At 40.4% G+C, this 27,892-nt stretch overlaps 1 protein-coding gene across 5 annotated transcripts in view; it reads left to right on the top strand.

Moving 5' to 3' along the window:
- ZCCHC4 (zinc finger CCHC-type containing 4) overlaps positions 1 to 27,892 on the top strand; it is a 452,628-nt gene that overhangs the window by 335,363 nt on the left and 89,373 nt on the right. For all 5 annotated transcript variants that reach the window (XM_085642314.1, XM_085642317.1, XM_085642316.1 and 2 more), the window contains 2 exons: positions 7,556 to 7,677; positions 12,590 to 12,665. In XM_085642314.1, the coding sequence (XP_085498440.1) occupies positions 7,556 to 7,677; positions 12,590 to 12,665 (198 nt within the window). The remainder of the gene's footprint in view (positions 1 to 7,555; positions 7,678 to 12,589; positions 12,666 to 27,892) is intronic.

Below are 27,892 nucleotides of genomic sequence, written 5' to 3'. Positions count from 1 at the left end.
CCAGCGAACCCCAGACAAGCTCCGGGCCTCCCATCCAACTCCTGCGCAGATGAGGGCGTTCCAGGAGGCGGGGGGCCGCCAAAGCAGCGCTGCAATACGTGAGGGCCAGTGGGCTCCCCACTGCCAGTCAACCCCCGGTAGTCTGCTATGTCCGCTACTCCCAATCACGCTCCAGCACTACGGTGGATGCCTCGGGGGCTCAGTTGGGAGTCCGCACCTCTCGCTGGGCCCGGCTCTCATCTACGGCACAAAGTGGCGGAGGTGTGGCAGTCTCCAAGAACAAGATGGTGCCAGCCACATTTCTGAAGGTTTTTGCCACTCCGGGCACCACTGCTCACTCCCCAGCAAACTTCAGTCGTCCCCACGACTGCAGGGCACCACCGAGCACTCCTGGAACTGAGGTAATGTGCCTCTTGTCAGAGAGCAGTCGCACGATGGGCCCCGGGAGGACGGAAGGCTTGAGCAGCACGTCTCACTCCATTGCCTCCCCGGCCACACCAAGCACAAGTAGAAATTTGAAGCTCTGGGACTCCTAAGCCACCCTTATGTACTGTGGCATCACATGGGACAAGACCCTAGAGAGGTTGCCTGCCCACAGGAACACCAAGACCATTGACTGGTGGCCTTGTAAGAAGGGACAGGGAGTACATAGGAATAGTTCTGGAGCATAGTCATGAATGAGAAGCAACATTTCGCAAAGTACCATTCTTCCAGCAGGAATGAAGACCAAGAGTGTAGGTAATACGTGTGTCTCAAAATTGACGCAATGTTTGACTCCCAAGCAGCCTGCTGATCTCCTGTAATGTGGATGCCCAAGGATAAGAACAGGCCTTGTGGATCCGATACGGTTTTTCCACTGTCAATGTGAGGGTTTACCATTCATGTATGTAGGTTGTTTTCCCCCAGTTAACCGTTAGTCCTGAGGTATCACCATAAATCTCCTGTAGTTGCGTCAGACGTGGTAGTGATATCTGGGGGTGCTTGAGATACAAAAGTATATAACCAGCATACGGAACCACTCTGTTTTCTTGGTCAGTTGGCCACCTGAACCCATATGTCTGTGCGTCCCTCCTGATCCATTTGGCCAAGGGTTCTATTAGTAAACTAGAGAGGAGAGAAGGGGCAGCCTTGTTGTCTGCCTATTTCATTATGGAAAAGAGATTAAAATACCCCATTAATTTAAAATATTTTTAATATGCAACATCTGGGATAGGGATACCCCTTCAAAAACAATTACACACCTCCAATCATGCACACTCAGCAGTCTCCCTCCAAGTCCAGAGATGTTCGAGAGTGAGGATATGGTATGTGTGTTGAGATCCCTTCAAAGTTAAATCCATGGGCAGCTTGTGAGCCTGATGTTCGGCAAACCAAACCTGCACAGCACACACACAAAATGCCAGTGCTCCTATGCTGCTTGGCCACAAATGCATATTCATTTTTACGCTGTTACTGTCAGTCTTTGAAAATAAATCTAACAGAGCAGGTGCTCACTCTCTGAGAGTACCTGTTCTGTTTGCCACTCAGAAGAGCGGTTACTCTTCTGTGAGTACTGCAATCCTGCTGAGAAGTGCAAGTACCCTTCTTTCAACTGAAAGGAGTGCAGGTTCTCTGTGCCTGCGAGTACCTGCCCATTAAAATCACTAGTGACCATGAAAGTGATGCTGGAGAAGCGAGGCACTGCTTGGATTTTATGATGTGAGGTGGTGTTGTCTAGTGGATCTCCCAGCATGCCATGCAAGTTTTGGCAAAAGCAAACCACTCAATTTTTGCATGTAGACTCTCAGACTTTTCTATAGTCGCCATGTTGTGTAAACTAAGCCTCTGGCTTAAATCTACATGGTTTGCTTTCACACTCAGTTCAATGCACCAGCGACTGAATGTGAAAGAACAGATTATTGAAGTCTGCATACCTGCCTCCAGCATCACTTTCATGGTCACTAGTGATTTTAATGGGCAGGTACTCGCAGGCACAGAGAACCTGCACTCCTTTCAGTTGAAAGAAGGGTACTTGCACTTCTCAGCAGGATTGCAGTACTCACAGAAGAGTAACCGCTCTTCTCAGTGGCAAACAGAACAGGTACTCTCAGAGAGTGAGCACCTGCTCTGTTAGATTTATTTTCAAAGACTGACAGTAACAGCGTGAAAATGAATATGCATTTGTGGCCAAGCAGCATAGGAGCACTGGCATTTTGTGTGTGTGCTGTGCAGGTTTGGTTTGCCGAACATCAGGCTCACAAGCTGCCCATGGATTTAACTTTGAAGGGATCTCAACACACATACCATATCCTCACTCTCGAACATCTCTGGACTTGGAGGGAGACTGCTGAGTGTGCATGATTGGAGGTGTGTAATTGTTTTTGAAGGGGTATCCCTATCCCAGATGTTGCATATTAAAAATATTTCAAATTAATGGGGTATTTTAATCTCTTTTCCATGATGAAATAGGCAGACAACAAGGCTGCCCCTTCTCTCCTCTCTAGTTTACTAATAGAACCCTTGGCCAAATGGATATTCATTTTCACGCTGTTACTGTCAGTCTTTGAAAATAAATCTAACAGAGCAGGTGCTCACTCTCTGAGAGTACCTGTTCTGTTTGCCACTCAGAAGAGCGGTTACTCTTCTGTGAGTACTGCAATCCTGCTGAGAAGTGCAAGTACCCTTCTTTCAACTGAAAGGAGTGCAGGTTCTCTGTGCCTGCGAGTACCTGCCCATTAAAATCACTAGTGACCATGAAAGTGATGCTGGAGAAGCGAAGCACTGCTTGGATTTTATGATGTGAGGTGGTGTTGTCTAGTGGATCTCCCAGCATGCCATGCAAGTTTTGGCAAAAGCAAACCACTCAATTTTTGCATGTAGACTCTCAGACTTTTCTATAGTCGCCATGTTGTGTAAACTAAGCCTCTGGCTTAAATCTACATGGTTTGCTTTCACACTCAGTTCAATGCACCAGCGACTGAATGTGAAAGAACAGATTATTGAAGTCTGCATACCTGCCTAGGTGGGTCCGTGCTTTACACATTCAGGCACACACTGAAACAGCTACTGGCACACCCAGCCACACTCCAATACAGAGGCTGATACATTCATACACAGAGTGATACATTCAGGCACACACTGATACAGCCACAGACACACCCAGTCTCACACCTATACAGTCTCTGACATATTAAAAACACAGTTAGCTCATTGCTTGACCAGATGGTGGTTCTAAAAAGAGCCATTTTTTTGTAGAAGGATTTTTTAAGTTTATTTGTTTTCTTGTTTTTTTTTTTTTTTAACAAAATGTAAACAGGGTAGTAACAGGGTAAAGTTAGGGGAATTCAAAGACGTAACTTGCTTCGGTCTTCAAAAAACATTATGTGGTAATGGAAGCATTAAAAAAAACTAACAGCAATGCTTCTTAACTTTATTCAAGAATGCACCCACATAAGACATTTTTACAGCGACAAGGATGTGGCATTTCACACAATGAGTAACCTTCTCACTCAATTCTTCGCAGGCAGCTGGTATTGTAATGACTGCAGCTGATGAAGGTTCTCCAAATGTTACTGTGGAGATGGACTCTCATGCTACACTCGCTTTTACCCTCATCATCTGGTTGTAGACCCTTTCATGAATTGTTTTTAAGTGCTTCCACATGGAACTTGTCCCACTTGGATACTTCATGGCTGAGCCCCTGGATAACTGCTTTCCACAAACAGTGCACTGCACATACTTAGCTCTAACCTTCTTTTCCCTTGAAGGTATTGTAAAATACTTCCAGACATTGCTTTTTTTTCTTGGAGGTGGTTTATCTACCTCCTCATTCTCATCAAGTTGTGGATGATAATCCTGGACTGAAGAGGAAGCTTCAGACATTCTGTGAAAGCAGAGCACTACTGATTTTCAATCCTCATTGTAGAGAGTTCACTGGAGAAATAACTGTTTTTGGGTGTGGTTTTACATGTACATGGGTGGGTCCTAATGCACCCAATCAAAAGGTAAGATTTGGGTGCATCATCGGGCAAATTCCCAAATCCGTTCTGTAGATTTGCAGGTTTGCGAAACTCAGAAAATGTGAAACTTTCTTGAAAAACAGAAATAGGGGGCAATATATATGCTTGTATATATGTTTGCACTGATGTCATTAATGAAAACAGATGGAGGTATCTATGTGAAATAATCTTTAAAATTTTCCATGAGTCACCGGATCCGACTTCACGGATTCATTCCGATCACATGATTGGAAAAAAAAACATACAGTAGTTGTGGACCTGTCTATGTTTTCTGACTGCAGAGGTACCACAGAACCAAATAAAAGAAAAATATATATATATATATATATAAAACTTGTATATTTCCAAAAACATATATTTTACAGTATGTATGTCATTTTTACCTTTTAAAACTTATTTAAAGAATATTAAAAAATCTGCAGTTAATAAAAAAATGCTAAATAAAAATGTTAATACATTGTAGTATGCTCAGTGTTAAAAATAATCCCTAGAAATTAACTCAAAAAACAAAACATTACAGGGACAGAATACTTTAGAAATAGAATTTGAAAAACCATTGAAATTCACTGAAAAAAATAAAGGTTATTAGGACGTTATAGTTAGGAAATAGAATTTAAAAAACATTTGAAATTCAGTAAAAAAAAAGAAAGGTTACAGAGACGTTATAGTTAGGAAACAGAATTTTTTTTTTAGACTTAGAAATTCACTGAAAAAAGCAAAGGTTACGAAGATGTTATAGTTAGGAAATAAAATTTAAAAAACATAGAAATTCACTGAAAAAACAAAGGTTACAGGGACGTTATAGTTAGGCTCAGATTTTGCATGCACAAAACCATAGAAAATCAGCTATTATAGTGACCTGAACTAACTATAACTTACGCACCCGCAGTACATTGCTTATGACCCCACATATTACATCACTCATGACATGGTCAGCGACATCACTGATGACATCTCAAATTACATCACTCATGACATCAATGATGGGATCATTCAGCAAAGTAAAATTCATTATACTTCATAAAATACCATTTAAACTTTATAAAAGTAAGAAGACACAGATGAGAGACATACAGCACAAACCTCATAGTAACTTTATCAACTACTACACTCACTTATCATGTAAGAGTTAGTTCTCAGCGGTTAGTCATGTGGTTTCTAAACCACTACTGTAAACACTAATAACCAAAGTAAAACGTCTAATGGTATAGGGTTGTCTATTGCAAACCACAACAGCACCATTCATGAATTTGGAAAGACGTTTTACCTCAAATGTGACATTTACGCGAACCACAATAACATACAACCAGAATACAGGTCTTAGCAGACATGTCACTATGTTACAACCCATTCGTCAAATTATTCTTCATTCTGGACAGAGGTGTAGGTAGCATTGATGTGAGTCTGTTTTAAATCTTTACTACACTGAGCTATCACTGTAGAGAAAGGTCTTAGCGAACAGATGAATGTATTACAATCTACTACTACAGTCATTCTTCACAAGTAGAGAGGTCTAAGGAAACTGGTCACTATGTCATAAAACAGAACAATAAATTCAGCCATCACTGTGGAGTGAACTCTTAATGAACAGTTTAGACGGTTGCAAAGTACTACCGTACACATACATCAGATAGGGACATGTCTCAGTGTAGAGGATAGTTTACTGATAAATAGTACACCTGCTATAAACATGGGATAATAGATCAGATGACATGTTAGAAATAGTATCACTCAGTAGTACAGAAAGAATATACATTTACCTTTTGCAGTAGTTTAGTATATATCATTAAGTCTCAAAATGGTTTAGGAAACACTTGGACTCACTGGATGATGTAATCAGTAATGTCATTTGAGATGTCCTCAGTGATCTCATCAGTGGTGTCATGGACCACTGCTGAATTTCTATGGTTTTGTGTGAGCCTAACTACAACTTTCCTGTAACCTTTGTTTTTTTCAGCACATTTATATATCTATATAGGTTCATTTTATTTTCTTCTTCTCAGGGTATGCTTAACCTGCGCCCAACTGCCAATGTCACACTTTTTAATTTTTATGAAGTGACTTTAGCCAAGTTTCATGGAACAAAACTGGTGCTATTCTTGTGGCAGGACTGCCAACTTTTGCTGCTGCTGTGCAATCTACTCCTAGTACCCCAAGTCTACTGATTTAATTTGAAGGAACGTAAGGCACAGACTCCACGCTTGAGGCACCAGTGACTGTGTTTATTTATCCCAAAAATAAATTTCCCCAAAAAATCTCTTTTTTGGTTTTATGAGTGACTAGAGATTGATTATAGCACTGCTGTAACAGGTCCTAAACGTATAAGATAATATAGTAAGCTAATGCACTTACTGCTAAGATGTTCCTTCAGTCTGTGGCTTCACAAGTTCAAATGTTGCTACTCCGCTTTTCCTTTCCGACACAAAAGTGGAACAGAAAGCAATGTAAGTAACTTTTATGTCCTATCATAATGAGCTGCCTGGTGTCCCTGATCTGGATAAACATGCTTATTTGAGCTTCAAATGATTTTGGTGTTTTGGGACCTTTTGAATGGTTGAGTGCATAACCCACTTAGACCTCTAAATGTTGTTAGCTATTGAGTACCTAGCGGCTGTAGTTCTGTTCTTTCAGTAGAAATCTTTAAAAACAAAGAGCCACAGGTTTCCCATCTGTGATGCTAAAAGATAACGGACATGATCAAACATTCTAAAATCTGGACAAGCAGAAAAGGCATGGGGGCAAAGAGATGAGAGATGGAGAGTGATTAGAGGAAACAACAGGAAAGAAAAGATGAGGGGTAGGAAAAAGAAAAGGAAGATAAGACAAATGTGGCAAGGAAAGAGGTGGATGAAATAAGAGTAAAGCAATACGTAGAAGTACAGAAACTGCTCTCATCACTGGCACAGATGATATCCGCATGATCCTCAGCCCACATTGATTCTTGCAACACACTTTTCTTCTTGTAATAGGATTACCTTCTATTCTTCGCCCAGGTGTCCCCACCTTCTGATTGTCCTGAAGAGAACTCCATGTTTCAAAAAAGTTTGAAACGTCACTGACACTCTGATTCGTGCAGGCTTACTTGGTTTGCCCTTCTACAGCCTTACTAAACTTGTGCCTTTAGGACACATACTTGAAAGTCCTTTTTTGTATATAATCACAATACGCTCACTTCTATGATTTTATTCCTCATTAGGAGACCCCACACATTTGTTTTGTGTAGATTGTATGATACACATATTTTTTATGTTGAAATAATTCCTGCGTTTCGTGCTTACCTGTAACATACTTCGGAGTCTCCATTCCAGCAATTCCTTACTCGATCTGACAGAAATGAGACCCCAATTAGAGCTTCTCAATGGGAAAAACTTATTGAAAAAGAAAAACTGCATATTTCTACCACATGCATATTGTCCAATGTAAAAAGTGCAGTGAAGCAGCCAGGTTGTGAAATCATGCATTTACCTGGTCCAGCGTGAACACACTCAAAGCTACCTGTTACCCATCACAACCTGATGCTTACAATGTTAACATTCGCTGTTAATGTTAATTTACAGGTGGACTATGCTAACCATGCACAATATAAACATGGAAAGACTGGTCGCAAACAGTCACCTGTGCGCATTTTCACCAACATCTTGCAGAGCAGGATAACTCTTCCAAAGGAGGAAGGATACAGGTAAGAGGTCCAAATCAGAACATCTCTACATTGATGTCACAAAGATGTCTCCCCTTTTATTGTATGCGTATAACTGCATAGAACTATGTGGCTGTCTGAGTGTGAACTTGATTGGTGGGAACACATTTGCAGTGCATCAAGCGGGTGTAGCAGCACTCAAAGACAGCTGTGTCAATTATTAGCAAAAATAGACCTTTGCCGTAGGACTCAGTGACATTGATCTGTGCTTTGTACTTCCAAACCTGCTATCAGTCCAGGACTATCATAAGTGGGTAAAAAGAAGTTTCAGTCATGGGTACGATTAACCTGTGTTACAAGCGTCCTTCCCATAAGAAATTTTCTAAAATGCCTTGTCACCTAATGTACTGCTCACACTTTATTTTCTATATCGCTCTGTTTAATGGCCCTCAAGCAAAAGTAATAGTACAATTTCAATGTCACTCTCTTGAATTAAAACTACCACCAACCCAAAATGACCTCCATCAGTAGTTGCCACACACATTTTCCTGATGTCCCACATTTACAACTTGGATGCTGTAAGTGAAGCCTCCTTTAAAAGCTCAAACTCCTATTCACATTACTTTGTACTCTCAAATCAAATTTTACTCGCATCTTGGTCACCTTTCTTGAATTCACTGTCTTGATATCCATATCATTGACATATGTGTACTCAAATTCTATTAACCCTAAACTACTGGTACCTTCTCTTTGTCCTTCGGCTGCGGGGTATTCTTAGCCATATAAGTTAAACTCTCTTCCAGGTTAACGTTTTATCATTTATTTCACGTTAATTTACCACTTTCTCACTGAATTTACTCATCCGTATTCCCTGCCAACCATTTCTCTTTTCAAAATCTCCCATTGTCCCACGTCCTCAGCGTCCCAGTGTCCTCACGCCTTTGTTAAATCCTCCAGGCCCCTGTTGAGTGTTCCTTCACTGGAGTTTGTTACACTCAGACTTAAACTGTCCCTACCTGCTGCTTTTCTACTTCCAGTGGTTCTTCTCTGCTGCTCTACCTGTGTCTGCAACAACCTGAAGAGGTCAAGTTGCCCAGAACCTGAGGGGTGGTTAGTGTGAGAGACGTACTTAATGGCCATGGTTAAAAAGTTGTCCCATTGCTAGACTGTCTGTATTTTGCAGGTACGAGATTACTCCGGTATTGTCCTGGGGTGCTTTCTTCTTCCTTTTCTATCCATATTTTCCCTGTTTCCCAGGATGTAGCTTGTTTGGTCTTTGTGACAAGAGATAGAAACACAGATCCTACGTCTCAGGGGTCATTGGGACGTTGGGTGCGGTGCCCCTCTCTGTATGCTTTGTACCTGACAGTATGCTGTGATGTATGAGCGGAAGGCCTGTGCCACGTTTGAGTAACAACACCTTCTTGAAGGCGATTCATGAAGTCAGTGGCAGCATCCGACCAGGTGTGAGACTATCGTGACATTTTCTTTATTGGGGGGATGGTTAATGGTCCTGGAGATTGTGCAAGGCTAGTGGACGTGATGACACACATGGCCCTAGACTTGGGAGTTCCTCTTTTCTGAAAGAAAACTGAAGGCCCAGTAATGTCACTGACCTTTTGAAGGTTAGAGCTGGATTCGGTGGTGATGGTTTACAGACTGCCATATGAGAAGTTAGCCACTTTAAGAGCATTGTTGTTTTAGGATTTTGGCAGGCCAGAATGTGAGCTGAGGAAATTATAGCAAGTCCTAGGGCACTGGAACTGTGCCTGTAGTGCCAGGAAGATCTTGCAGAAGACATAGAGTTTGCAGTGAGGAGAGTGACGAATGCAGGCCTGCAGGGCTAGGATCACAGAAGCAGTACGACAGGGCATGAAGACATAGTTACGGTTTGGAGACAACTACAGTGGAGTGACAATTTGAATGAATGCAGATCCATGTACATGAGAGGCCAGGATTTTTTCAGACGCCTCTCGAGCAGTGGGGTCTGGTTTACACTGGCACTGACACCGACATGCCGCGAGGTGGGTAGATGACTGGAGAAGACGGAACCACAGCATTGCTTTTATGGAATTTCTTCCAGTACTGTTAGCAGTAGAGCTGTGGGGGCATAAACTGTCAATCAAAAATGTGGCCTTTTTGACGGACAGTGAAGCTGTGCTGAGAGTGTTCAATAAATTGTCTGCATGAGGGATGGTAGCTGAAGCTGCTAAGAGAACTGGTCAGGAGATGATTGCCGTCAAATATGATATGCCAGGCTAGAGCCATCCTGGGCCTAGAGAATGAGCTCTAAGATGCTGTCTCACTTTCAGTGGTCAACGTTCTGTGGTTTGGCCCGAGAGGGGGGGGGCACGGGGAGAAGGTGCCGGAGGATTTGTAGCCACTACGGAAATGGAAGCTCGGAGTTTGGCAGTAGGATCCCTAGCAGCATCGTCAAGGCGATGCATAGACAGGCTTAAACATATTTGTTAGGTGAGAAGCCAGGAAGAGGAAAAGCAACAGTGAGGGGATGGAGAACAAGAAGCAATTGTGAGGTCACTAGTAGAAAACGGGTTATCGCCAGTAACTTAGCCCTTTGTAACAAGTGTTTCTGAGGGTATGAGCCAAGCAGGGGAAGAGTTGTAAAATAGATTTTGAAAGGCTGGGCATGGGATTGGAGTAAAGAGAATGTCTGGAATGCATTAATGATGGAGATATTGGAGGAAATATTGACCCAGGTGAGTGTTGCAGGCGCATTGGGTTGGGGAAAGGGGTTAGAATTTCACTGTTAAAACATCAGTAGGGTAATTTAGAGCATGTGGCGAAGCAGAAGGATTTACGAACATCTGTGAGCTTTGCTAGTTCCCAATTAAGTAGCATTTTTTCACAACACCAGAGCATCAAGTATGGTCTCTAGCCCAAGGTGGGTCCTGCGCGGAGGAGAGGGGACCACCCTCTGCCCTCTCCACCTGGGAAGTTTTGAGAGCTCTTGGGTGGCTTGAGCGGGTTATGCACCGCCACCCCCTCCCTGTAATTATGTGCATGCGCAGAGGGAAGATCAGATTAGCCCACCACCTTCATCCCTGGCCTATACTGATTGGGGCTATCTTTGGACCAGGCAGGCCAAATAAAGGCAGCATTGTTTGAATGGAGAATCAGTAAGTGCTGGAAGGAGGTGGAAAGCGAGAGCTCAGGATAAGGCAGACTAGGGGAAGAGTAGGGCGGTTTAGGAGGAGAGAAGTATGGGGAAAGCCCTCAGTGAAGTCTTGAGGAAAGGCCTACTGGGCCTAGTGCAGGGATGCAGATGAAAAAGATAATGGAGACGCAAGGACAAAGAGTGGGAAATAGGAGTTCTTTGGTAAAACATGTTACGATGCGACTCTGGTATTTGGGGTGCAGGGGGCTGCAGAGCTTCAAGGGAATGGTAATGTTTATTGGTGGGGGAAGGGGTTAGAATTTCACTGCGAGAACATTGCCAGGTTTATTTCAAAACGTGATAATCTGCACATCATATTGTCTCTAATTTTCTTGGCACACTCGTTTTTCTGCAGGATTTCCTGTTTGTTCAAGGTAGAGCAGACTTATGTCCAATGTATAGGACCCGTATATCCTCCGCACTTGGGGCTTTGCCTCAGCTGATAAAGAAACAATGTGAAAGGCTTGCAGTATTCCTGTCAGGGCAACGCGGTTCTAGCAGTGAACTTTTGTTGAATGGGGCTCCCGATGAAATCATGTATGGGTGCTCTCAGAACCTGGGGGGGCCAGGCCAATGAATAAAGGACGTAATCAAGTCCATCAGGCTTGTTATGGGCTTTCAAATCCTGTGTAGTTTTCCTAAATGAGTCTCTATTAGTGCTGGCGAATACTACCCTTGGCCGCGCAGGAGCCCCCATACAGAGTTACGAACAACAATTCACAATTACACATAGGCCGATGTCATGAGGATATAGACACTTTCAAAAGGGTTACATCCACCAGTCAAGATTCCCCCAGCACCATGAACACCAGTTTGCCCCTGTCTCTTAGTGTTTTCCTTCTTTTAGAGTACTTTATCTCTTCTCTATTATGCCATGTGTTTCTGATTTGCTGTTCTTTCTGTGTAAATACACTTTTTTCTTTTTCATTTTGTATTAAGTCAGATTCTTGGTCCAAATAGTTAACAAGTGTGAATCAGTTTTCAGAAAAAAACAAATAACACCTCACAATGAATTCCTTAAATGAAAATAAAGCAACATAAAATACTGAGACACCAGGTAAAGTTGGAAAAAGCAACAACGTATTTTAAAATTCTTATAAAAAAACAAGCAGACAATGACAGCCATGTTCTATATTTAATATACAAACCTCAAATCCAAGAATTGAGTCGATCACTCTGACTCAACAGTGAATGCAGAGAATTAGGATGAAATTGATCTAGATTACATCTCTCAAAGTTTAGAAAGAATCTGCATTGGGTGGCACTTAACATTGCTGTCCACATCTTTGTAAAGTTCATGAAATGGAACACATTAAATGACTTTAATTGTAAGATTGTATCTCACCCCTAGCTCAAAATGTTATAAATATCCGCTTGGTCTACTCTAGACCTATCGCTAGGACACTAAAATGTAGCATTTATGCAGTAGCAAACAGTATATTCTAACTTTTTGACTAAGAGTCCAGCATGCAGGCAAATTATGACATTTAATATAGCATCCCATTAGTGAGTGTGTCCAGGGCTGGCATGAACAGGTAATTGGATCAACCATGTGCAAAAAGAACAAAGTAGTTTTCAGTATCCTTCATGGCTGTAGCATCCCAAGGAAGTGAAGTCATGCTATCATTTTTTGAGATCTGGTGCTAAAATTAACAGAGAAAAAATAAAGTCTGAGATGCACAAACCTCCTTATACATTTTAAAGATCGAGTTAATACTACTGCTGTGTTCAGCTTTTGTTTTTGGTTACAAGTGTAAAACATGTGTTAACTTATTTCAGGTATTGCTCCATTTGCCAACGGTACGTTTCATCAGAAAATCAACACTGTGACATCTGCAATTTATGCACATCTAAAGTAAGTGGTTAGTTTTTTTTAACACAGTTCTGGCTGGTTCGTGTACTGGATTGATGTTTATGTGGCCAAATGATTTGTTTGCATTGAACCACTTTTCTTCACTTCTTAGCTGTCGTGCTGAGGTTGGTTGTGGGTAGTACAAGGCTGTCTGCCTCTCTAGGACCCGCTGTCCTTTAGCCGTGTGGCTATATTTGTTGAGTTTAGAGGCAATCCTAAGCCATTTGCTAGTGAAGCACTAGGCAGCCTTCTAGTATTGCCTAGCAAGCCTTCAAGCCTAGTATCAGTTACTGTCTGACTTTAATTTAATCTTTTTAATGTCCAGGATTAATGTTTGTAGACCTGCGCCTGACCTCGCGTCTGTCTCAGTTTATTAATTTTTAATTCCACCATTATCATCCTGCATCTCTTAAACGCCTGAACCACAATGGTCATGGTCTTTCTTTTCAGGCCTCCATTTGTGTCGATACTTGTATAATGCAAGCTTATTTTACTACACCCGAAGCCAAAGATTATTTTTGGGACTCTTCAAGTCAGAGAAACTGTTTCGGTTTTTATCAAAAACTTTCAACTCTAAATGAAAAAAAACTTTATTTGGATGGAATAATTAACTTTTTTTTCAAGTTCGTTGTGTCAGTAAGAAATGCACATAGTTTAGTCAAAGTGGTACAGAAAAAAATATAGCAGCACATGCCGGCATACCTACCAAATATGCGCACAACAGGATGGTTCTTAGAAGTTGGGTGGTGACAGGGTAGCCATTTATGCTGCTTGATCACTGGCCGTATTAGCCCCTATTATAGGTGCGTCGATCATGGCGGATATGACATGTTGACGGTGTTTTCTCGAGTACCCATGCGGTGGCGAGGATGGCGTCTTCTGATTGGTGCTGTCCGCCAAGTCTTTGAAATTGGCAGCCAGGTGGCGGTGCCTTTGCGTAAACCTCCAAGATCTAAATTGAGCCCTCGGTGCTGCTGGGGGATCAGAAGGCCCCCACTGATTTCAACTAACACCATTTACGTGGCTCAGGGGGCTCTGACCGATCTAATCCTGATTGGCAGCGGCGGAGTGCTTTGTGGGGTCCACATATTTCTGAACTTGCCTGGAGGCTTACTTTTCAAACATTTCGCTTTTTGTTGGTGTTTGAAATAGCTCAACATGTCTATCGGTACAAAGGTCGTTTTCTGCTTCCTTTCGCTTTCTAATATATGCATCTTTACTAAATACTCATTAACATCTTCTTAACACCCTTACTTTGAGCTCTGTTCCCTGCCTGAACCCATCCAATTAGCATTTCTTTATTTTAAATATTTTAGTGACATTTTTATGAAGCGCGAATTTAGCAAAAGGCAGAGTGAATAACAGTCAAAAAAGGAAAGAAAAATGACAATCTTCTTTAAATTTATAAAGTTACAAACCAGCAGGCCTGAACAGTAATCAAAACCTCTCATCCGGAGATACAGAAGGCAAAAAAAGCGAATAACATCGGTGAATGATTTACGCGTATTCGCGTAATAATTATTGCCCCGTTGTAATTCAGTATAGTTCCATTATTTTCGCTCCATAAGGGAGGTTTTATAGTGGTCTGAAATTAACCAGTAATCTTGTGTGCTGGATCGCTAGCGTTCCTAATTTGGGGTTACTCTGCCACCCGCTGGCAGGATTAAAAACTGCTTCTCAAACATGTTTAATATAGAACTTCACGTCACTCCCATGAATGCCCAAGAATGCTCATGCAAATACGCGGCATGGTCCCTTGCTGGCGCAGGTTCAGAGCAGCGCCATTTTTTTCTGCTGATCACTGTGGCATCTACTGAGGAGCCAATGTACTGAATTCTTCTTTCATTTTCATTAAAAGAAAATCTTTTGCTCATCCTCCTCAGTTAGGGTGCCGTATGCCGCCGGGCTCTTGTTTTCAGGCCTTGTGCAAAGAGCCGTAAACTGAAGCCACTGACTCGCATATTACCATATTACATGGCCTGTGTCGGGAACACCCATCCAGTGCAAGTCCCTCAATGCACCTGCGCCGACAAGACCTTGGGGCAGGACCTATTGAAATAGATTCATAGTAAAAGTGAACGCGCTCCCTTGTGTGGGATTTTATTTTCGAAGAAGAGTTCTTAGGTCCGTACAAGAGTTTTGAAGTTGAGCCTGGTGCCAATCATCGTTTTTGTGTGTGAGGCTGCAGAGTACTGTTTCTTTCTTAAATGTCTCCCACCAGCACTGTGGCTACTATCACTGTCCAAGTGTCCAGATGCATGGATTACGATTAACACATGTAAAGTTTAAAGCATCAGGAGGAAAACAAACTTTTTCATACCCAAGAACTAGTTTCTCTCCCCCTCTCCATGCAGTGTTGAGGGGATGCATACATTAGACTTTGGCAGCTGATCTCCTGGTGCAGTGGTGGCTCCCCCGCCTCATTTAAATATCCATGTAATGTCAGTGACAATAATTTTGGAGAAAGTTATTCCCCAACTTGCAGGACCACTGTTGTCAAAACTGAAAAGCCTGCCAACTAGTCACCATATCTTTCCAGACAGCAGGCATTTATTTCTCATATCCAGAAACAAAGGCTCAAAGTAGTGGAATATTTATCCAAAAGTTAAAAGCAATGGCTCCAAGCATGGTCATCGATTCACCAAAATACCAGGGGTAGCCGTAGTGACATCACATATCATTTGACTTTATTGACATCACAGGATGTGACATCATATGACCTTTGACCCTGACCTTTTCCAGAAAGGCATGTCACATGACCCTAACATCACACCAGTTGACATGGCTGAAGTTCCATCATAACTGCATGATTAGTATAACAGTCTATCTTAGATTCTATCCAAAGTATAACAGTCTATGTTAGATTCTATCCAAAGTATAACAGTCTATGTTAGATACTATCTATCTTATGGCGCTGACTTGATCTTTGAAAATTCAGGGCCATAGTACTTCCCCGAATTGTAATGAACAATCAATGCGAGTAAGCCAGACTTCTTCTAAGGCTTACCTCTCCCCCAGCCTGCCACCCAAGAAACATTTGTAAAGAATGGTGTGCATGCATTTTTTCCTCTCCCCTTGACACATGGCAGCAGAGCATTTTTTGTGCAGTGTTGCCTTGTGTTAAAGATTAGCAAACCTAGGCCTCAATCTTGCACAATATCGCTTACTACCTGTCAAAGACTCTCTTTCTTCACTTTCACCCACACCCACATGCTGACACATACAGACAACATGCGCACATATACTCATGTTCTCTCTCAGGTAAACTCACTGTCACATGCAAGCATGCACAGAACATACATTTAAAACCGTTTTTACTTCCCATACTGGACATCAAAGGTCCCGTTCCAACTAAGTGTGCTCCATTTTTTCTATTACACTAACAGTGAATTATAAAATATTATTCACTGTTAGTATATTGACAAATTGGCAGAAAATAAGGAATGAGGAGCCCCCCCTGTGTTCTTTGCACTGACTTTGGCTTGCCCTTTCTGACCCCTGGCCTCAGAGGTGGCAGAGGTCGCAGCTGAGACCCCTGTAGGATCTCAGATTTTGAATACGTTGTCCCCTTGACGATATGTTTGCTAGCTTATCTTTTAATTGAGAAGCTAATTTGTCTGCTGTACGAGATTTTCGGTCTCTTTGGTTAATCAAATTGGTATCAGCGTGCAGGGGGCAAAATGTTTGAATTAGGCAAATTCAATAGGGTCCGCTGTCACCTGCAATGCATTGGTTCATCAAATCTAAATTAAAAATCTTCATTTTATGTCGAACACTGTTATCCCTCCTTTTTGATCAAACCATAAATTAAAATCTACTGAAAATATTAGATATTTATGGTTTATATTAGACGTTTATGTTCTAAGGCTCTGGAGCACAATTGCGTGAGGATCTTCTCCCAAAAAGCAGCTGGAGTTTGCAGATGTGTATTAACCTTTCAAAATAATGCTTCATAAATGGTATTATTAAAAATGGGCTTTGCTGTAGTATGTAAGCTATTGTATTGACTCATCGTGACTCCACCACTAAAGTTATTAGGTCAGTCTTTGCTCTCTGAAGAGTCTACCTAGCAGACCATCCATCTAAAGCATTTTGCGTGCATTATTAACCCGGTCTCTGATCAATTCATTTCTATTCAGCAATAGATGTCCGGTGTTATTTTATCACGAACTAAAGTCAGAATAGTACTGACGGTTTCCAAGAATTGGCTCCTCAGGACAGTAGTTCTCTACACCTTGTTAGCAAATGTAGCAGTGGTTTAGCTCCATTATTTGTTATTGGAAGAGGTTTTATACCCTTGAGCCGATATCTGGAAAACATTATCTGCCCTCTGTTTTCAGGTTTAAAGCACTAAGCAACAGGCAATGGAGTCGACTGTGAGCCCATGCAGTTTAGGCCTCATTCGGCACAAGTGAGATTGTTATCCATATGTGCTCCCTCATTCATTTCTAAACCAGCCACTGCTCTTAATATTGGCTGTGTCTCTGTTGAGTATGTGTATGAAAAACATGGGAGGGACCCCACTGCCCAAGAGACAGGGTACCACAAATATGTAAAAAAGAGAGTTTCTCTTGGGTGTATCGGACCACCTAAACTACAACCATATCAAGTTCACTCCAACCAATTCTGACCAACTCTGCTAGAGGTCTAAAATACACACATTCATAGCCGCATATATCTCAAAGACAACAAACCAAATGAAGTAAAAATTAATATTGTGATTTATTAATAACACTTTGTTCACATATCAATGATTGTGCACTTAAATTCATACAAATGATCAAAAAAGCATATAAACAATGTCTAAAAACATAAAAATTAGAGAGCAAAAATACAGTGTGAACTCTATTCATTCATCACAGAATGGTATAATTCCAGCTTACAATCATATATACATGTATATGTATCACAGGTCTATTTTTGATATAGTAGATCCAAATGTGAAACAATTTCTGGATTTTAGACCAATTCTGGGTAATGTAGGCGTCGACGCGTTTCGGTGGTGAGTTCTAATTAATATCCACCTTCTTCAGGACAAAACAATATAAAAGCTCTCCAATATTTTTGAGCAATTTAAAAACCTATTAAGACAATGAAAAATGAAAAAGAACGTCGTTTAGGATCATAAAAGTGATTTATCATCATTCTAACCACAATACTAATGATGGTTCCACTATTGTCAATCATCCACAAACATTGTCATACGCATTATCTAATTTTTTACAGAAGATGAAAAGAAAAATTATTTCCTGTGCATTTCGTGCATTATTATGCGGCGACTGGGAACCATCTATCATACATTTATAGGGCAAAGAGCCCCAAATAGTTTTTGTCAGTGAGTGCATGCGGCTATCGATAACCAATTCATCCATTCATAAATCCATGACAATCCCAGTCATACAATCGTCATACATACTGCTTATGATTCAGGTACCTGGACCCAAAGGTCATAGAAGGTACTCAGGGGTTAATCAATCAGACTATAATGTCCATTCGTCCCCTATTTTTCTCGTTGTATGTGCAGCAACAGTGATGCATACATACCCCTATTTCGGGTGCAATCCGATCTGAAGGACAGATATAGATATCATCTGTACCATGAAAAGATGTAGTTCTCAAAGAGTCCCAATATGTTCGAATAATGGATCTAATGGGAAATATACAAATATATATAGAGAAAGACTTTTAAAATTAGTCCTAATCTCTGTACAATATTTCACAAAATATGATCGTTTGTGTTTGACCGCTTACCTCGATAATTTAAAGTTACTGCGGAAAATGGTATTTTTTCACTAGAATCCGATTGGTGCGTGCATCAAAAATACTGCATCAATATAGCACGTATTCCACTATCAAACATAGGCTCCTGATTGGGGCGTTAGTTCCATTTGTACACCTATGAAATAAGACATCATCAGGTCCACGAGTAAAAAAATATATATTTTATAGGTAACGAGTCTCCTACAGATCTTATTTACATTCGATTTCGTGTACTGAGTGTCCAGTTCTATAGAGGCAATCGTAGCGGTTTTATGCTAATCTCTTAGTTAAAACATCTCCGATAGAGATAGAAACGTTTTAAAGGATGTGAATTGTACAATGTTTTTTTCTAAAAAACTGATTACGAAAACGGCGACTATGTTTGCCTAAATAAGTAAGGAAGGAAAAGATGTCCCCCCGTGCTACTCGTCTTCTTATTACCTTCGTGAATAAGTGGTGTCTGCGCGTCGTGGCGGCGTCCTTCGGTTCTATTTAGATATCCTGCCGTCTTCACGTGTTGTTCCTCCCCTGGTCAGAAACCGATAGAGTTGCGTTTCTCGATGGTCACTTTTATACGTAGGTTAATGTGATAAGATCGTCTACACCTGTAATGCTACGTAAAAAGAGCGCGACTTCCCATCTTCTCTTTCGCTCGACCCGCCTTCTCTAAAGCGTCGACGTTGTTTATTTTGTAATTAAAGGGGCCCACTTTTCTTAAGGCGGCTACCGCAGGGTATGTTGCCTTGATGGTGGGGTCCACCTATTGTTAAACGGGAGGCGAATAATAAAGTTTTGTGATCACTCGTAATCTGAGTAAGACAATAACCAAAGAGTATATTTATATAAGGAAGTAATCCACCTGTTGTGGGCATTAAAAAATTTTTTTTAGTTAAGTATTTTAAGACATGAAATATAGTGTAAGCAGGCGATCCGCCTGTTGGCAACATAAAATTATGAGAAAGGTGTGGTGTTCGACTCATAATTCAAATAAAGATTTGGATGTCTAAAAAACATTTGATTTCTTATTTGTACAACGTTTAAGGGTGTTTACTGCGGCAGAATTCATAACCGCGAGGATGGTGTCCACCCATTCTCAATGTTAAATGACTAACAAAATTATTATACTCAACCTTAAATTTAGATAATGATATCGGTATCTGAATTCATTTAATGTATATTATATATTTTTTAGCGGAAATAATAACAGTCCTACTGCTCATCTTACTCCATGAATACAGTCTGCTTTTTTGAAACGTTTTTCACATAGTGGCACTTGTCTATAAGGGCGCTATTTATGTGGTAGATACACTAGAAAGAGGGGGGCCTCATGAGTCCATCGATGGCCGGTACATCGATGAAACCCTTCGGGTCGACCTCTGAATATACTTACATGTACCAGAAAATTTTTTTTTTTAGTTTCAGAGCGGTAGTTGTAATCTAGACAGATCCATTAGTCTATAAGTCTCATCCAGTCTTCCTTTGTGTTAAGCCCTGTTCTGATAGTGTCTAGGATTGAGATATACCATTGTTCCCGTTTTTTTCTTTTCAGGGTTAGATCCCCCGATCTTTTGTTACCCACTATTTTTTCTATGATGAACCACTTAAAATCCATTTCAGTATGTCCCTCTTTCACAAAGTGGTTCACCAAGGGGGCCGTTTCTTTCTTGTTTTTTATGGCAGACTTATGTTCTCCTAATCTAATGCGTAGTTCACGGGACGTCTCACCGACATATCCCAAATTGCACGGACACAAGAGCAAGTAAACCAAGTTCTTGCTCCTGCAGTTATTCAGGGACTTGGAGGTGAGAGTATGTTTGTTGTAGATCACTTCCTTACCCTGTAGGCATTGACTACACATACTGCAACTATTACATTTGTAGTTACCAGTTGCTAACGTACCTGTTAGGGTGCGTTGTTGGATTGAGGAGGTTTCTCTATACGTGTGGACTAACTCCCTCCTCAGATTGTTATTACGTCTGAAGGCAAACAAGGGTCTATCAAGTTTACTCGCTGTTTGATCATTTAAAATACTCCAACTCGAGTTAATGATATTTTTTATCCTATTACTCGAACTGGAGTATTGGCTCACAAACACCAATTGTTTTGTATCCTGAGTTATTGGGTTATTTTTGTTATTCTTTCCTTCTAACATACTGTCACGGTCATAAAATCGTGCTCGTTTACGGGAATGTGTAATCAATTATTTGGGGTACCCTCTGTTTTTTAATTTTTTGCTAAGGACCTCCGAATGTTTATAAAAATCATCTAAAGATGAACAGTTCCTCCGAAGGCGGAGGAACTGTCCAAAGGGGATGTTGTCTTTCTGGGCCTTCGGGTGAAAGCTTGAATAGTGCAATAGTGTGTTCTTATCTGTGGGTTTAGTGAATAATTCGACTGCCAATGTTCCTTCCATTTCTTTAATTCGCAAATCCAGGAAGGTCACACTCATGTTACTATATTCCGAGGTAAATCTCAGGTTGGGGTCACCCAGGTTTAGCCACATGAGGAATTCTTCCAAGGTATCTGTGGGTCCCTCCCAGATAAAAAAGATGTCGTCAATAAATCTGCTCCACTTAACGATGTTCTCGAAAAATGGAGCAGATTCATTGAAAATGTGAGTCTCCTCAAATTTTCCCACATTTAGGCAAGCTAAACTTGGGGCACAGGTAGCCCCCATGCTTGTACCCTTAGTTTGAAGGTAAAGATCGTCCTTAAACAAAAACAAATTATGTTTAAGTACTAATTCAGTACAGGCCAAAATGAAATCGGCTTGGGCCCCTCTACATTCAACTGGGCCCAGGATGCTACTGATGACACTGAGGGTAGCATCCTGGGGTATGTTTGTGTAGAGGGCCTCAATGTCTAGGGTGACCAAAAGTTGTGTTTGATTGTTAAATTTGAAACCTTCAATGGTGGTGATCATATGGGCAGAGTCTTTAATGTAGGATTTCTGTTTTGGGACTAGCGGTCTTAAAAAGCTGTCCACATATTTGCTCAATGGTTCCAAAAGTGAGTTAATGCAACTCACAATTGGTCTGAGTGGTGGGTTCTGAACATCCTTATGGATTTTTGGTAATCCATATATAGCTGGGATAACCGGTTTATCATTATGCATAAAGCAATATTCCTTATCGGAAATCCATTTGTTTTCTTTGGCTCTAGTAAGGAGTGTGCTCACCATACCTTTTAGTTCGTTCCATTTATTCATTGGGACTCTACTATAGTGATCTTGAACATTAAGGAGATTCATTACTCTACCTTCATAGTCAGAGGTGTCAAAAATGACAACCCCACCGCCCTTGTCGGCGGGTTTGATTGTGATACTCAAATCATTTTTCAGGTTTAGAATAGCGTTTCTCTGTTCTTTACTTATGTTGTGTGTGGTAGGAGGCTGGGATCTACACATTTCTTGTATTTTCATTTCTACTACTTGTTCAAAGATCTCTACTTTTTTATCCACTTGATTGATGTGTGGAGTGAAGGTGGATTTTGGTTTGAGGCCTGAGATGTTAATATCTTCCCTATACTCTCTATCCTCAAAGAACCTAGTTAGTCTGATTTTGCGGAAGAAAGACTTAAGGTCTTTTTCTAAATTAAATTTATTCACTTGGGTTGAAGGAGCAAAACTGAAGCCCTTAGCCAAGATCTCCAGTTCCATGTTAGTCATGATACGTTTGGACAGATTGACAATTGGAAAATTTTCATTACTTATCTCCAGTATTTGCGATTCCTTGTCTCCAGGAATTCCTCTTGAGGTTGATGCATCACATATTGTCCTCTCCCATATCCCCGATTGGTTCTTTGTCCTCTCCTCGAGCACTGATCTAAAAAAGAGGACGAGGACGGTGGGGCAGTGAAGCCTAAAGTAGGGACATTATTGGTCATTTGTGCATTTCCACCGTATTCGGTTCTTTGGTGATTTGCAGCTTGATTATTTCTGCCAATTTCATCATCAGAACCGGAGCCAGATGATTCTGAAAATGTAACCCGATTTCTACCACCCCTTTGGTAAACTTGTTTCTGTTGGTATGGTTTTTCCCATATTCCCTCGTTTCTCTGTTGGTAATAGTCCTTTTGTAGATAGGGATAATTGACCTCGACATTGTATTTCTCAATGTCCCTTCTTAATTTTTTGGTCTTTTTATTAGTTAGGTAGTCATTAAATCCACTAATTTCTGTATCCAATTCTTCTAGTTTTTTCTTAGCCTCATCTAATGCCGAGTTATTCTGGAGTTCTGTTAGTAGCTGTTCTATTTCTTGTTTTTCTAGGATGATTACCTCCTGTGCTGTTTCAATAATTAGAAGTAGCCAATCTCTGCTACATCTATTGGCAATATGTGACCATGTTTCTAGAAATTTTTTGTGCTCAATGAAAAGGCCGGGTTCGTTTCTAATTTGTAAACCTACCGGTATTACTCCAGCTTTCACATATTCCACTAGGAATTCTGCATGGAGTTCAGTTCGTATTAGTTTTTTCTTTAGATTGTACAGTTTACCCCATTTATCGGCGTTACTTGAAAAAACAGTCACCTTATTACTCTGTTTCGCATTGATGATTTTATTAAATTGGTCCTCACTGAATCCAAATGTTTTAAATTGGTCCATATTCATATATAGAGGAAAGAATTAACCCACAGATAAGGGTAAATAATTGATGTATTAATCCTCAAAAGAGGAAAATACGTCTCCCCAACCACTTGGTTGTACTCAATCGTGTATGAAAAACATGGGAGGGACCCCACTGCCCAAGAGACAGGGTACCACAAATATGTAAAAAAGAGAGTTTCTCTTGGGTGTATCGGACCACCTAAACTACAACCATATCAAGTTCACTCCAACCAATTCTGACCAACTCTGCTAGAGGTCTAAAATACACACATTCATAGCCGCATATATCTCAAAGACAACAAACCAAATGAAGTAAAAATTAATATTGTGATTTATTAATAACACTTTGTTCACATATCAATGATTGTGCACTTAAATTCATACAAATGATCAAAAAAGCATATAAACAATGTCTAAAAACATAAAAATTAGAGAGCAAAAATACAGTGTGAACTCTATTCATTCATCACAGAATGGTATAATTCCAGCTTACAATCATATATACATGTATATGTATCACAGGTCTATTTTTGATATAGTAGATCCAAATGTGAAACAATTTCTGGATTTTAGACCAATTCTGGGTAATGTAGGCGTCGACGCGTTTCGGTGGTGAGTTCTAATTAATATCCACCTTCTTCAGGACAAAACAATATAAAAGCTCTCCAATATTTTTGAGCAATTTAAAAACCTATTAAGACAATGAAAAATGAAAAAGAACGTCGTTTAGGATCATAAAAGTGATTTATCATCATTCTAACCACAATACTAATGATGGTTCCACTATTGTCAATCATCCACAAACATTGTCATACGCATTATCTAATTTTTTACAGAAGATGAAAAGAAAAATTATTTCCTGTGCATTTCGTGCATTATTATGCAGCGACTGGGAACCATCTATCATACATTTATAGGGCAAAGAGCCCCAAATAGTTTTTGTCAGTGAGTGCATGCGGCTATCGATAACCAATTCATCCATTCATAAATCCATGACAATCCCAGTCATACAATCGTCATACATACTGCTTATGATTCAGGTACCTGGACCCAAAGGTCATAGAAGGTACTCAGGGGTTAATCAATCAGACTATAATGTCCATTCGTCCCCTATTTTTCTCGTTGTATGTGCAGCAACAGTGATGCATACATACCCCTATTTCGGGTGCAATCCGATCTGAAGGACAGATATAGATATCATCTGTACCATGAAAAGATGTAGTTCTCAAAGAGTCCCAATATGTTCGAATAATGGATCTAATGGGAAATATACAAATATATATAGAGAAAGACTTTTAAAATTAGTCCTAATCTCTGTACAATATTTCACAAAATATGATCGTTTGTGTTTGACCGCTTACCTCGATAATTTAAAGTTACTGCGGAAAATTGTATTTTTTCACTAGAATCCGATTGGTGCGTGCATCAAAAATACTGCATCAATATAGCACGTATTCCACTATCAAACATAGGCTCCTGATTGGGGCGTTAGTTCCATTTGTACACCTATGAAATAAGACATCATCAGGTCCACGAGTAAAAAAATATATATTTTATAGGTAACGAGTCTCCTACAGATCTTATTTACATTCGATTTCGTGTACTGAGTGTCCAGTTCTATAGAGGCAATCGTAGCGGTTTTATGCTAATCTCTTAGTTAAAACATCTCCGATAGAGATAGAAACGTTTTAAAGGATGTGAATTGTACAATGTTTTTTTCTAAAAAACTGATTACGAAAACGGCGACTATGTTTGCCTAAATAAGTAAGGAAGGAAAAGATGTCCCCCCGTGCTACTCGTCTTCTTATTACCTTCGTGAATAAGTGGTGTCTGCGCGTCGTGGCGGCGTCCTTCGGTTCTATTTAGATATCCTGCCGTCTTCACGTGTTGTTCCTCCCCTGGTCAGAAACCGATAGAGTTGCGTTTCTCGATGGTCACTTTTATACGTAGGTTAATGTGATAAGATCGTCTACACCTGTAATGCTACGTAAAAAGAGCGCGACTTCCCATCTTCTCTTTCGCTCGACCCGCCTTCTCTAAAGCGTCGACGTTGTTTATTTTGTAATTAAAGGGGCCCACTTTTCTTAAGGCGGCTACCGCAGGGTATGTTGCCTTGATGGTGGGGTCCACCTATTGTTAAACGGGAGGCGAATAATAAAGTTTTGTGATCACTCGTAATCTGAGTAAGACAATAACCAAAGAGTATATTTATATAAGGAAGTAATCCACCTGTTGTGGGCATTAAAAAAAATTTTTTAGTTAAGTATTTTAAGACATGAAATATAGTGTAAGCAGGCGATCCGCCTGTTGGCAACATAAAATTATGAGAAAGGTGTGGTGTTCGACTCATAATTCAAATAAAGATTTGGATGTCTAAAAAACATTTGATTTCTTATTTGTACAACGTTTAAGGGTGTTTACTGCGGCAGAATTCATAACCGCGAGGATGGTGTCCACCCATTCTCAATGTTAAATGACTAACAAAATTATTATACTCAACCTTAAATTTAGATAATGATATCGGTATCTGAATTCATTTAATGTATATTATATATTTTTTAGCGGAAATAATAACAGTCCTACTGCTCATCTTACTCCATGAATACAGTCTGCTTTTTTGAAACGTTTTTCACATAGTGGCACTTGTCTATAAGGGCGCTATTTATGTGGTAGATACACTAGAAAGAGGGGGGCCTCATGAGTCCATCGATGGCCGGTACATCGATGAAACCCTTCGGGTCGACCTCTGAATATACTTACATGTACCAGAAAAATTTTTTTTTTAGTTTCAGAGCGGTAGTTGTAATCTAGACAGATCCATTAGTCTATAAGTCTCATCCAGTCTTCCTTTGTGTTAAGCCCTGTTCTGATAGTGTCTAGGATTGAGATATACCATTGTTCCCGTTTTTTTCTTTTCAGGGTTAGATCCCCCGATCTTTTGTTACCCACTATTTTTTCTATGATGAACCACTTAAAATCCATTTCAGTATGTCCCTCTTTCACAAAGTGGTCCACCAAGGGGGCCGTTTCTTTCTTGTTTTTTATGGCAGACTTATGTTCTCCTAATCTAATGCGTAGTTCACGGGACGTCTCACCGACATATCCCAAATTGCACGGACACAAGAGCAAGTAAACCAAGTTCTTGCTCCTGCAGTTATTCAGGGACTTGGAGGTGAGAGTATGTTTGTTGTAGATCACTTCCTTACCCTGTAGGCATTGACTACACATACTGCAACTATTACATTTGTAGTTACCAGTTGCTAACGTACCTGTTAGGGTGCGTTGTTGGATTGAGGAGGTTTCTCTATACGTGTGGACTAACTCCCTCCTCAGATTGTTATTACGTCTGAAGGCAAACAAGGGTCTATCAAGTTTACTCGCTGTTTGATCATTTAAAATACTCCAACTCGAGTTAATGATATTTTTTATCCTATTACTCGAACTGGAGTATTGGCTCACAAACACCAATTGTTTTGTATCCTGAGTTATTGGGTTATTTTTGTTATTCTTTCCTTCTAACATACTGTCACGGTCATAAAATCGTGCTCGTTTACGGGAATGTGTAATCAATTTTTTGGGGTACCCTCTGTTTTTTAATTTTTTGCTAAGGACCTCCGAATGTTTATAAAAATCATCTAAAGATGAACAGTTCCTCCGAAGGCGGAGGAACTGTCCAAAGGGGATGTTGTCTTTCTGGGCCTTCGGGTGAAAGCTTGAATAGTGCAATAGTGTGTTCTTATCTGTGGGTTTAGTGAATAATTCGACTGCCAATGTTCCTTCCATTTCTTTAATTCGCAAATCCAGGAAGGTCACACTCATGTTACTATATTCCGAGGTAAATCTCAGGTTGGGGTCACCCAGGTTTAGCCACATGAGGAATTCTTCCAAGGTATCTGTGGGTCCCTCCCAGATAAAAAAGATGTCGTCAATAAATCTGCTCCACTTAACGATGTTCTCGAAAAATGGAGCAGATTCATTGAAAATGTGAGTCTCCTCAAATTTTCCCACATATAGGCAAGCTAAACTTGGGGCACAGGTAGCCCCCATGCTTGTACCCTTAGTTTGAAGGTAAAGATCGTCCTTAAACAAAAACAAATTATGTTTAAGTACTAATTCAGTACAGGCCAAAATGAAATCGGCTTGGGCCCCTCTACATTCAACTGGGCCCAGGATGCTACTGATGACACTGAGGGTAGCATCCTGGGGTATGTTTGTGTAGAGGGCCTCAATGTCTAGGGTGACCAAAAGTTGTGTTTGATTGTTAAATTTGAAACCTTCAATGGTGGTGATCATATGGGCAGAGTCTTTAATGTAGGATTTCTGTTTTGGGACTAGCGGTCTTAAAAAGCTGTCCACATATTTGCTCAATGGTTCCAAAAGTGAGTTAATGCAACTCACAATTGGTCTGAGTGGTGGGTTCTGAACATCCTTATGGATTTTTGGTAATCCATATATAGCTGGGATAACCGGTTTATCATTATGCATAAAGCAATATTCCTTATCGGAAATCCATTTGTTTTCTTTGGCTCTAGTAAGGAGTGTGCTCACCATACCTTTTAGTTCGTTCCATTTATTCATTGGGACTCTACTATAGTGATCTTGAACATTAAGGAGATTCATTACTCTACCTTCATAGTCAGAGGTGTCAAAAATGACAACCCCACCGCCCTTGTCGGCGGGTTTGATTGTGATACTCAAATCATTTTTCAGGTTTAGAATAGCGTTTCTCTGTTCTTTACTTATGTTGTGTGTGGTAGGAGGCTGGGATCTACACATTTCTTGTATTTTCATTTCTACTACTTGTTCAAAGATCTCTACTTTTTTATCCACTTGATTGATGTGTGGAGTGAAGGTGGATTTTG

Source organism: Triturus cristatus, chromosome 2_2, assembly GCF_964204655.1.
Source record: "Triturus cristatus chromosome 2_2, aTriCri1.1, whole genome shotgun sequence".
NCBI classification, from domain to species: Eukaryota; Metazoa; Chordata; class Amphibia; order Caudata; family Salamandridae; genus Triturus; species Triturus cristatus.
This window is presented reverse-complemented; position numbering and strand designations above follow the sequence as displayed.